This window comes from Meriones unguiculatus, chromosome 6, assembly GCF_030254825.1.
Source record: "Meriones unguiculatus strain TT.TT164.6M chromosome 6, Bangor_MerUng_6.1, whole genome shotgun sequence".
NCBI lineage: Eukaryota > Metazoa > Chordata > Mammalia > Rodentia > Muridae > Meriones > Meriones unguiculatus.
The window spans coordinates 38,166,370-38,179,086 of record NC_083354.1 but is presented as its reverse complement, the minus strand read 5'-3'; the positions used below and the strand labels follow the sequence as shown (position 1 = coordinate 38,179,086).

Sequence of the window (12,717 nt, the reverse complement as noted above, 5' to 3'; positions counted from 1 at the left end):
TTCAAAAGAACAAACTGTGGCATCATTATCATTTAGCACAGGGGCAGCCGTATTGTGGGACTCAATACCCATCTATTGACTGGTACACTAATATGGAAGGGAATTTGCAAACTGCAGAGAGCCACTGGTGTACTAATTTTAACAACGATTTATTCTTTGTTGATTAAATAATTGAGATGGGCTCTTGCTATGTAGCCCGTGTTGGCCTGGAACTGGCAGCAATTCTCCTCCCTCGGTCTCCAGAATGCCAGGATTATAGGGGCATGAGCCACCAGGCCAGGTAACAGGGCTGGGTTTATAGCTCCAAGGAGCCGATGGCGGGGAGACAGGACCCGGTCTGGAAGGGATCAAACTCGGGCTGGTTCACTGAGACGCTTCCCAGATCATCACCACCACCCCGCCACCCCCAGACGTGGGAATCCCACACGCTCCGGAGGTCTGACTAGGAAGCGAGTGAGGAGGAACGCAAGGGCACGCCTTCAAAGGAAATGCTCCCTCTACCTCTGCCATCCCATCCAAGAGTGCTAGGATTGCAAGGGATTGCCACCACGCCCGGTCCTCTGCGGTGCGGGGGAACAGAACCCAGGGCTCCGAGCCTGCCAGGCAAGCACTCTGCCAACGGAGCCACATCCCCAGCCCCGAGATGGTTCTTTTGCTGATGGGACGGAGCTCGCCGTCCTGATGAGGACCGAGGCTAGCAAATCAGCAGCTTCCCCTCTCATTTAAAAAGGAAGGGTTCGTTTAAAGAAGGTTCTGTCTGGAAGCCTGCGCCCAGTCAACCCTGCGTGGCGACCGTCCTCCCCTCGAGGGTACCCACTGCCCGCCCTCCGGGCCCTGGCCCTCCGCCCTGGCCGCGCCCCGGGCGCAGCCCCTTTTGGCACCGCGGCTCCCAGGTGCCCGGCGCGAAGGCGGAGCCGGACTGCAGCCGCCTGGGTGGCGCCAGCCCAGACCCCCGGGAGCTCGCGGGTCCCGGCGCTCCGGCTGCGACTCCCGCAGCATCCCCGGCCGCGGCTCCAGCATCCCCCGGGAAGTCTCCCGCGGCGCGCAGCCCGCGGACGCCGCCACCATGAGCTCGGGGCCGCGGTGGCCCGGGAGCCTGCCCGCGCTCTGCTCCGCGCTGCTCCTGCTGGGTCTGCAGCCGCCCCCGGCGCGCGCCGAGGGTGAGTGTCCGGGGGCCCCGGGGCTGTGGGGGGTGGGGGGGACCCGGCACCCTGCGCCCCAGCAGCACCATCCGGGCCCTGCCCCGCGCTCGCCTCCTCCTGCTTCCCGGGGGGAGAGGGGGAGAGAGCTCTAGAGTGAAGTTACGTCCAGGCTGCCCTCGAACCTCCCCCGCCGGGACTGATTTTTTTTTTTCCATCTCCCTCCCTTTCTCAACGTCTGTTAAGCGGGCATCCTTCCCCGAGGTGGAGGTTAGAAAATATTCGCGCTGTCCAGGAAGGTGTTGAGCGGGGATCCACGCCCCGGGCCAGCGGACGAGCGGGAGTGTCCCGGGTGGGGAAACGGCTGGAGCCGGGGCCCGGGGGCGGGTGGGTGGGGGTGGGATTAGGGGACCCACGGGCAGGGCGAGCGCGGCGGCCAGGTGGGGTGGGTGCCTCGGGACTGGAGAGGGAAAACCAGGTACGGCCGGACAGGCTGACCCACCTGGTTTTATTGGACCCGAATTCGGCTTCATTTAAAAAAAAAAAAAAAATTAGTATTTATTTTGCGTATGTGTTTTACTTTGTTTTTCAAATCCGAATTCAGCTTTAATTTAAAAAGAGAGTGTGCGTGTGTGTGTGTGTGTGTGTGTGTGTGTGTGTGTATGCATGTGTGTGTGTGTGTGTGTGCTTGTGTGTGTGTGTGTGTGGTGTGTGTGGTGTGTACACGCATGCTGGGCACACTGCATGTGTCAGTCTGAAGGATCCGCCGCTTCCCCACGAACTGCGTGGGCCCCTGGGGTGGGGTCGGGTGGTCAGGCTGGCAGCAAGCACCCTCACCGCGGGGCATCTCGCGGGCCATTGAATTCGGCTTTTGCTGCTTGCCTCAGACTAGCGGGTCCGGGGCCCGTGTCCAGACCGTTTCCGTTTGAAAAGCCAATTCAGCTGTGTTTCGCCTCTGGCGCCGGAGCCGGAGGGTCTGCAGGGAGCCCGCGGTCCCCGGCCTCAGAGGGTCTCTAGACGACCCACCCTTAGGACATCCTCGGCCAGCAGGGGGAGAGGCCCTCAGCTGACCAAGGGAGCGCTTCTCCCTCAGCTGACCAAGGGAGCTCTGCGTAGACTGGATGGGGGAAATCCTAAGGAGCGAAGGTGACGATCCGGGCAGGGAAAGCCTGGTGCTTGAGAAAATGGCCAGGCCACAGCCTGTCACTGACCCCACAGGTGCTCTCCCTCCAGGGCCTGTCCACAGGCCACGTTTTCAGCTTCAGAAGGGCACACTTTTAACTTTAACGGCTGTCAGCGACCCCTATTGATTACCAGTCCACTTAGTGGCGGCGCTAGGGATGTCTCCCGCCGCCTAGACGGTTAGGCAGCCCCGATCATTCTTTTTTTTATATAATTTAAAATATTTAATTTAGAGATTTTTTTTTAAAAAAAGACCTAGGTATGCTTCGTAGAAGTTACCGCTTAGAGATGCAGAGCCGCGGTTTTAAAAATAGGCGCATGTAAACATTTTGCTGTGCAGACGGTGTCTGCGCACTTAATTCTAGAACATTCCATCACCGCCGCGTGCAACGCCGCACCTCCCTGCAGGCCGCCCACCGGTAATGCTTCGGTGTTTCTGGCCCGATGCTGAGATCCCAAAATTCAACCGATTTTAAAGAATGCAAGTAGGGTGGGTTGGGGTTAGAACTAACTTTCGAACAATGTCTACTTTTGTTCCAATCTTAATTCCTTCGAGCGGAATCCCCTTCCACCCTGTTTTTATAGAGTTTCACCCCCATTATGAACGCTTAAGCGGAATGCCGCAGGGATAAAGATCAAAGTTTTGTGTCTCTCTGGCTTGGGGAGGGGCGTGGAAAATAGAAGGCGGTGTGTGTGTGTGTGTGTGTGTGTGTGTGTGTGTGTGTGTGTTATTTCTGGAAAGGCTTCCTGTTTCCCGCACACACACCTTCCTTCTCCATCTCTCCACTTGACCTATGGAGAATCATGAGCAGACTTCATTAAAACAAAAACAAGCTCCACTTGCTTAGCCCTCCCTTGCATAGCTGAGCCATGGAAGAACTGTAAGGTCCATCGTGAAAGTATCCATCCTGGGTCTGTTGGTTGGGGGTGGGGGTGGGGCAGGAGGACCGCCTGTTTAGCTGAGACTCATTGTTATAGATACTTGAAGAGGTCTGGACCAGAACAGTCTCCAAACATATTAAAATCCAAACAAAACATTTCGTTTGTATTTGACTCATTCGACATGTCTCCCAGACACAAAGTAGAGGGACTACTACATCTCTGTATTTTACTTTGTTTTTCATGTATGTGGTGTGTGTGTGTGTGTGCACTTGCTTGTGGCGTCCAGCAGTCAGTCCTGAGGGTTTTTCTCAACCCCTTTCTAGTTTTATGGGATTTTTTTTAAATGTCTGTTTTTTATTATTTTTAATTACTGTGTGTGTGTTTATGTGTGTGTGTGCGCGCACGCGTGAATGCAGGTGCTTTCTGAGGCCAGTGATGTGGGATTCCCCAGGAGCTGGAGGTCAAGGGTTGTGAGGCACCCTGTGCGGGTGCTGGGAGCCAGTCTCTGGTCCTCTGTTAGAGCAGTGTGTGCTGTTAACGCTATAGCTGCGGCCTCCCCACCTTGTCCTTTTGAGGCAGGGTCCCTCAGTGAACGGGGAGCATGCTTGTCATCCAGTCCAGGGTTCTCCACCTCCCCCAGGCCGGGATTACAGGCGTGTACAGCTTCACTCAGAGTTTGTGTAATTGGAGTGGGGAGGTGAGCACACACCAGTCACACGTGGAGGTCCCAGACAGCTTTTGGAGCCATTTCTCTCCCTCGGCCTTTACGTGAGTTCTAGGATCAAACTCGGGTGGTCAGATTCGTGTGGCAAGCTCTCTTACCCCCAGGGCCACCTTGCCTGCCCATGTGGGCGCTATGGATGGAGCCAAGTCCTGGTGTTAGAGCTGCAAGCACTTCACCAACTGAGTTATCTCCTAAAACCTTATGTTTTTATTTTTAAAATGGAAAAAAAAAACGTGCAGATTAACTAAATGCAGATGGACTGTCTGGGTAATGCTTGGAGTGGAAGACTCATGAACTCAGTCCGTGTTTATTGAGTAACTACTGCACATCAGGTAATGTCCGTGCTGACAAAGACAGGATGATGAAGAGAAATGGGCCCTTCTATCAGGGAGCTTTTTTTTTTTTAAAGATGTATTTACTTATTATGTATACAGTGTTCTGCATGCATGTACACCTGCACACCAGAAGAGGGCACCAGATCTCACTATAGATGGTTGTGAGCCACCATGTGGTTGCTGGGAATTGAACTCAAGACCTCTGGAAGAGCAGCCAGTGCTCTTACCTTGAGCCATCTCTCCAGCCCTCCTATCAGGGAGCTTTAAAAATGCCCCCCGGGGGGTAGACAGGCATAGCGGTACACTTTTAATCCCATTGCTTGGGGAGTCAGAGGCAGGTAGATCTCTGAGTTTGAGACCAGCCTGGCCTATAGAGTTCCAGGGCTGCACAGAACCCTGTCTCAAAAAAGCAAGCCCTCCCTGTGAGAAGGTTGGTTGACCTGAAAGGGGTCTCGACCCCCTGGTGGAGAACCCCTGCTCTAAGTCGCCAGCTGGGTGGACACAGCAATCTGGAGCTGCCCAGGGCTTTCCAAAGCTTTCCTTTGTCCCTCCAGGGGGCTGCGGGTGGACCACCGCGCTCCCTGTGCTACACTTTATTGTTTCCCCTGGAAGCTCTCTCTTGCTTTCAGCCTGGGTTCCACCTCTTCCTCTGCTCATGGTTTCACCCCCAGCTGTATCCCGAACTCTTTATTGGCCACACACGCAAAGACAGATGGGCTTCAGGGAGTCGGGGTGTGGCAAGTGAGGTCCTGTCTTTCGAGGTGGGACAGAAGCCTAGCAAACACAAGCGATTTTGTTGGGGGAGTCCCTGTAGCGTCCTGAGGGACAAGGAGAAATGAAGTACCCTGCTAGGTTGGGGACACCCCAGGGTGAGGGAGGCAGGAAGAAGCAGTGAGGACTGACCCTGGGCACCAAGACAGCCACGAAAGGCGGCACAGGACGGAGCCTTGTCACATCCTTTTTGTAGGAAGGATTAAACAAAGCAAAGTCAACACACACATACACACACACACACACACACACACACCAGGGTCTCACTGTGGACCACGGTGGCCTGTAGAACTCAGATATCTGCCTGTCTTTGTCCCCTGGCTCCCTGCCCCCTGCAGTGCTAGGATTAAAGACATGTGTCACCATACCAGGCTAATTCAAATCCATGCCAGATCATCTGGTTGGTGTGTGTGTGTGTGTGTAAGAGAGAGGGAGAGAAGGAGAGTGTACCTAAGTGTGTATGCATGTGGAAGCCACAGAGCAACCTCAGCTGTTGTGCTCAGGAGCCACTCACCTTGCTCTCTTGAGACAGGGTCTCCCACTGGCCTGAGACTCCTCAGGTAGGCCAGGTGGGCTGGCCAGTGAGCCCAGAATCTGCCTGTGTCCACCTCCTCAGCACTGACTACAGATCAGCACCACACCTCACTCTATTTCTGTGTGGTTTCTACAGGTCATCACACCCCCAAACACATAATCCATCACTCTCTCTCCCACCCAGTTAAATTTATATTTGTTTGTTGTTTGTTTGTTTATAGTAGATTGAACCAGTGAGGCCTGGGATCACAGTCTTGCTCCAGATGGAAAGAGAGATGAGGTGGGAGGATGATTTGAGCTCATGGGTTTGAAGCCCCTTTGGGCAACAGAGAGACCCCATTTCAAAATGGCTAGAGCAGGAACAAGTGGAAACGCAACTGTCGCCACCAGGGCTGAGTTCAGCGAGCCTGGGACCTCACCGTCCGCTTCCCTTCTCATCCTGCACAGGGAAGCTCTTCATGCTGGAGGCTCAGAACGGCTCCCAGGGCCTGGACCTGGACGCGGCTAGGCTCTCCTGCAGGAGCAGGGGTGCCCACCTGGTGTCTGCCGGAGAGCTGAAGAGGGTGGTCCAGGACTGCGCCTTTGGGGTGTGCACCACAGGCTGGCTGGCTGACGGCACCCTCGGGTGAGTCGGGAGCGGGGAAGCACTCCTTCCCAACCACCCCAGCTGCCCTTGCTAGTGTGTATGGGACTTCTCCTGCAGGGGTAGCAGGATAGGCTGTGTGAGATGCACTGTGGCCTCTAGCATGTTTGGTTTATTTATTATTTGTGTGCACGTATGAATGTGTGTGCTCACGTGCGTGCAAGCATATAGGCTTGTGGTTCATACACACATGCAAACACGAAGATCAGAGAACAATTTTTCCTTTCTCCTTCCTTCCTTCCTTCCTTCCTTCCTTCCTTCCTTCCTTCCTTCCTTCCTTTCTTTCTTTCTTTCTTTCTTTCTTTCTTTCTTTCTTTCTTTCTTTCTTTCTTCCTGTATGCTCTAGATGGGGTCTCTCACTGTTAGCCCTGGCTGTCCTGTAACTGGCTTTGTAGACCAGGCTGGCCTCAAACTCACAGAGAACCACCGGCTTCTACCTTCTGGCCCTCAGCTGGGATTAGAGGCATGTTCTAGCACCGTCTAGCTCAGAGGACAGCTTTTCAAAGTCTGTTTCTCACCGTCTACCTGGTCGAAACAGGCTCTTTTTGTTTCTGCTGCTCAGCATAGTCCAGGCTAGCTGTCCGTCTGGCTTCCAGCCAGTTCTGGTCTCTGCTTCCATCTCGCCGTAAGAATGCTGAAGTTTCAGGTGCATGCCATCATGTCCAGCGTTTACACGGATTCCTGAGTCCACCCAGGTCACAGTGACCTCTATCCACTGAATGGCCTCCCCGCCTTCCAATATGCTGGTTTCTGGAGCCATTTGCCTCTGTAGCTTTATAATTACTTAGAGTTAATTATAGTTTGAATCTAAAACATCCGCCATGAGCTCTTGTCTTGAACGCTTGTCCCCAGACTGGTGGCACTATTTGTAGAGAGGGTCCTGTGGAGGATGCACGATGTGGGGTCAAGTAGGTCAGGGGAGCAGGGCCAGCCTTTGAGGAGAACTTGCACAGCCTGATTCCTCTCGCTCTCTGTATCCTGGTCTTCAGCCATGTGACCATCCTCCGGCACCACAGAGCGGATGGTTCCCACCCCCTTACCTCTCCAGCTATGTGGACTGACATCTCTGACACTAGGAGCCAAAGCAAACTGCTCCTCTCTCAGGTCTTTTGTCCACAGCCATGCAGAAACAACAAATACAGATGAGATGCCTGTGCTCCGAGGAAGGGTAGGGCCTCAGACAGGGCCCTTGCCCCCCAGCCTAACTAGCGTCCTAGCTGGCAGCCAGTGCTAACTGCCTGAAATGTGAGTGAAAATGATCCCAGCTGCTTCCAGCCTATGGGCGGGTAGGGATTCTCAACCAGTGGGTCGAGACCCCTGAGAAAGGGGTTTGATGAGTGCTGGACCATCGGAAGACACAGGCGTTTCCATCACAGTTCATGACAGTAGCAAGACGACGGTTATGAAGTAGCAAAGAAAATCATTTTATGGCCAGAGGGGTCACCACATGAGGAACTATGCTAGAGGGTCACAGCGTTAGGAAGGTTGAGAACCGCTGCTATAGACGCTCTAGATCAGACGGCCGTGGCCACCGTGTGCTGGGCCGCTTCCCACAAGTCAGTTTTCTGCTTAGCTGGAGAAAATGTCCCAATAGTGTTTGCACCTGTACTTTTGATTTCGAGGATGGTAATGGAATTTCAGGCCTCCAGGTGTCTCAAAGAATCCATAAAATTTTACTCTTAAAGAAGACAATTCTAACCTAGGCCTTGATATTTCAATATGGAATTTCAGTATGAAATAACCAGTCACACTAGGATAGCAATAATGAGTAAAATTCAGGAGACACAACAGCAAAGAGAAATTTTATGTGTCAGCATTGGTAGATGCTGGCTTTCAGAAGGCAGTGCTTGGGGCTGGAGAAATAGCACAGCCATTAAGAGCACTGGCTGCTTTCATAGATGACCCGGGTTTGATTCCCAGCATGCACTGGGTCGCTCTCAACACTAACTTCAGTTCCAGGGAGCCAGCACCCTCTTCTGACCTCCTTAGGCACACACGTGGTGCACAGACACACACTGTAGGCAAAACACCTACACACACGAAAGGCAAGGAGAATTTTAACAGCATAGGAAACCGTAAAAGTACTCAAATGGAAATACTTTAGAAGTGTGGGGGGAAACAATCTAACAACCAAAATTAAGAATTTAATCGAACAGCTGACTGAAAAGAGGCAAAGAGGGAATTAGTGAACTGGAAGCCATTTCAGAGGGAGATATACAGAATAAATGGAAGAGGAAGAAAGAATTTTAAAAAGTAGAGAAAAGGGCAAAGGCAACGAAACTACGTGCAATTAGAATTCTAAAAGGAAGAAGGGCTGAAGAGGTGGCTTGGTGATTGAGAACTTTCACGACAGAAATTGCCACTTTTCCAGCACCCACACAGAGGTTCTGTATATGAAGATGTGGAGTCCAGGCTGAGGGGCACTGGTTTCCTGTCTCTCCACAGATGCTAGGTAATGCAGAGACCAGACCTGCTCTGATGTTCCCTTCTCGGGCAGATTATGCAGCCTGCCTGCTCCGGTTTGGTGGACTCGGCGGCCCCTTCCCCAGCCCCTATTTTGTTCTAGTGCCTCACACATGCCAAGCACACATTTATCACTGAGCTATACTCACAGCCTCGGCACCTCCATCTTGCAAATCAGACTGAGACCTGGAGGGACCTGAGTGACTTTCCAAAGAATACTAAGCTACTCCCTTCTAGGCTAGTTTGTTCACCATTTGGCTCCATTTCCCTGCCCTCTGGGAGGTAGCTCTGAAGCTCTTCCTCCTTTAAATCCTACCTCAGTTTCTGTCTTACCTCAGTTTCCCCCCTGGGCTCATGGTGGCAGGCACCAGGATTCCATTCTTTGTCAGGGCTTTCTACAGACCTCTGAGACATGTTGGACAAGGTGATCTAGCAAAATGAGTGCACCTTCCTCCTTCATCCTTAAGCCACTTCTCAAGCTTTCCTCCCAGCCAGGCTTCACGTCTTCTGCACTTCTGGATCTGGATTCTAGTGAGGTGCCTCAGGTCCACCCAGAACTCCCAAAAGGAAGGGGAAAACCCAAGAGCAGATGTCACTTGGAAGGTCTCCCCCATCAAGGAGACAGCTGTGCCTCCAGCAGGAGTCAGGGAAGTAAGGGCCTGGACAAGATAGCTGTGTTATCTTGGCTGACCCTTGTCACCCTTTTATGAAATTCCAAGGCTTCCAGCACATTTCCTATTAACAATTGATCAATCTCCTCATTTCCTTGTGCCAATGGACCAGGCAATCCTGTATGAAAACTAATATGGGTGATATGTAACAGATAATTTCTGCCTCGAATTATCTGTTGCAGTTGTATAAATAATGATACTAATTCTGAATTATCAGGAGTGAGTTCAGTAATTCTCTACGTAACATAATCCTCTCTGCATATTTTGAGTCAGTAATTATACTGATAGGTTCAGAAAAATCTAATAAAACCATAAGAATTGCATATGGCTCTAATTTTTTTTGAACTGAAGCATATGGGCTTTGAATGACTTTACTTATATTTCCTGATATAACCTGCCATTCCTGACTGATTTGCACTGGTATAAAATGCAGGCATTTCAGAAATTGGTATTCCTTTTACTGTAATGGGGGTGGAGAATCCAATTAGTTCTTTTATGAACTGGAGGTGCTTGCTTTGAGGATATTTGTTATTAATTTATCCCTAATAATTTCTCAAATCTCTTTGCCAGTCTTCATTAATTACCCATAATGAGGCAGTTTGAGCATTAGTATAAAGTACTATGATTTCTGCTGGGTCTGCTACTGATAATTGACAGTCTTATTCTTTCTTTTACAATTATATCAGAAACCATTTCAATGTAAGTTTTCAGCTTTTTCCTTTGTTTCTATGCTAAGAAGATCCATTCTAAAACACTGTCTTCACTCTGCATAATGAGTCCCGCAGGGGAATGAGCAAAAGGCAAGAAACTAGAAGACAGTCAAGTCTGAGGTCTAGGAGGTCCACATGTGAATCCTGCAAGTTTTGCTTTTCTGTCAACTCCCTCTGCTTCAGCTATTAGGTCAGTCAACATCCTCCAATTTCCAGAGTTCTTTTTAATGACAAATACAGGAAGATTCCAAGGGCTCATGCACTGTTCTGTATGTCAAGCTCCTAGCAGCAGCTTTGTAACCAGCTGCTCAAGGGCCTGTACGTTTTCTTCATTCAATGGCCCTGGCTCTACCCACACAGGCTTGCCAGTTAACCATTTTAAATGTAGCACTGTTGGTTTCCCAATACCTCCAGAGTTTTTTGTTCTTTCTGGTGGGCTATGCCCTTGATTGATGGGCTATTTGTGGCTAAGGCCAGAGCAGTGTTGCCTACTGTAACATGCATTAGATCCACAATACCCAATTTAGTTGTCTGTGTGGATTGCTGACAGGAAATACCTGGCTCATGTTTGTTGCTCGGGTGCCAGCGAACCCCCTGAGGGAGTTTCCCATTGGCGAGGGATTGCCTCACATTTCATGCTGCTCTGCACGCATTAGTCCAGTGCCTACCCTTATGACACCTTCTACAAATTCTGGAAGGCCGACCTCTTCTAGAGAAGTCTCTAGGAATGCCTTGCTTGACAATCCCTTTTCAGATGGTCTTGTCTCCCACAGTTTAAACAATGGACATTTTATTGTTTATCCAGACACATAGCCATTAGGGTCAGTATCAGCAGTAGTTTAAATCTATTCATCCATAGGTGCTGACAGGACTTTTAAAGGTCTAAGAACTTTTTACACTCTGCATTTGCATGTTCGAAAACTAAAGTTTCAATTAATACCCATCTCACATCTAGGTCTGATATTACCCTGTTTATATCAGATGTCAGTTTATAGAAGAAATCATTTAAAGTCTCTCTAGGGCTTCGCATACTCTTTGTGAATGACATAGACCTTTTTTCTTGTTTCTCCACTTTATCCCAGGCTTTTAAAGCTGCTAAAGCACATTGTATAATAATAGAGTCATCAAATTGCATCTGTTTTTGTAAAGCAGGATCTTTCCCCATATTAACACATTTAGACCTATTAGGATTTTCTATAATTGTAGCTTTTTCTGTCAGCCACTATAATTGAGATCCGGCTTCCAGTACACATGCCGCTGACTCTTTCCAGTCTGAGGGATAATCCTGTCTTGGGTAGCCCAGGTATTTCAGGTCTGTCTCACATAGGTTGAGCGCATTCCATAAGTTTCTACTGATTCTATAAACTATTTGAGAGCTTGCATTTTAACAGGATTCCAGACCAGTTGTTCATTCTGTGAATGTTCGGCATTTTCTGGCATGTGTTCCCGGGTACCTGGTAAAGCCTGTGAGAGTGGCCATCTTTCCTCGATTTCATTAAGAGGTGGCGCCGTAGGCTCAACGGCGTGTCTGTCTCCGCCCTCCATTTCATTAGGTACCATAGGTTCACAGTTAAGCACTTGCTGTGCTTTTGCTTCCTCTGTCCGTGGTCTGCCAAGCCTTTGTACCATCATAGCTAATTTATCTTGTACAGTTTTTTTCTCTTTTTGAAAGGAAATATTCAAAGATCTCCATTGAAAGCGAGGACGAGTGTACTCCAGGAGTCACTGTTGCAACAAGTGCTGCAATGGCTTTTTCAAGTAATCTTCCGATCCCCTCAAGTCCTACCTGCTCTTAAGGGATCCGAAATGAAGTTTCCCATTTTTTAATGCAAGAGAAGTCTATATATAATTAAAATACCTTTTGGCGTGGCTTACTGTGATTTGCTGTCTCAGAGGCTCCTGAAACCCCAGAGTCCCCTGAGTCTCTTGGAGCTTCCAGACCAACTCAGAGAACTGACGCTGCCTCTAGAGGGCCTGAGCAACTTCCTCCTCTGTGCATTTCTGTCAGATGCCTTTTGTCCTCTGTTTTCTGCACTGTTGGTGGGATTTCTCCTTCTCCGATCATGCTAGGTTTCCTTCCAACCATATTGGGCACCAGACATAAATGTTGCTTTTATTTCCTCAGATGAGGGTAAGAGCCATTCCCAAGCCTTTCTAGCTCTTTCTGAACTCTGGTTAGATGGTTCAACTCAGTCGTTCTGGCCTAAACTCCTCTCCAAGCTGACTGATTCAAATTAGCTTCTCTTGGCTTCTAAATAAATTGCTCTGCCTGACCTCAAACTAATTCTAGCAATGTGTTTTAATCTTCTGTTTTCTCCTCATTCTCTGGCTCATCCTGTCTTCACCTGTGTCTAGCTTGTTTTCTCTACAATCTGTATCTGTAAAACTGTCTCAGTAAGAAACTCTTGGTGAAAACTCTATCTCTCCCTGTGCTGTTCTTTTTTTTTTTTTTAAGATGTATTTCTTTATTATGTATACACTGTTCTGCCTGCATGTACACCTGTACACCAGAAGAGGGCACCAGATCTCATTATAGATGGTTGTGAGCACCTTGTGGGTGCTGGGAATTGAACTCAGCACCTCTGGAAGGGCAGCCAGTGCTCTTAACTCCTGAGCCATCCATCTCTCCAGCCCCCTGTGCTGCTCTCAAGTAGCTTCCCTTT

General features: G+C 49.9%; 1 protein-coding gene across 1 annotated transcript in view; it reads left to right on the top strand.

Annotated features, from left to right (window-relative positions):
• Window positions 1-417: 417 nt before the first annotated feature.
• The window catches only part of Susd5 (sushi domain containing 5), a 46,581-nt gene continuing 34,281 nt past the window's right edge, over window positions 418-12,717 (top strand). The window contains exons 1-2 of the mRNA XM_021635746.2: window positions 418-1,160; window positions 6,015-6,192. Of these exons, the coding sequence (XP_021491421.2) occupies window positions 1,067-1,160; window positions 6,015-6,192 (272 nt within the window). The 5' untranslated portion in view covers window positions 418-1,066. The remainder of the gene's footprint in view (window positions 1,161-6,014; window positions 6,193-12,717) is intronic.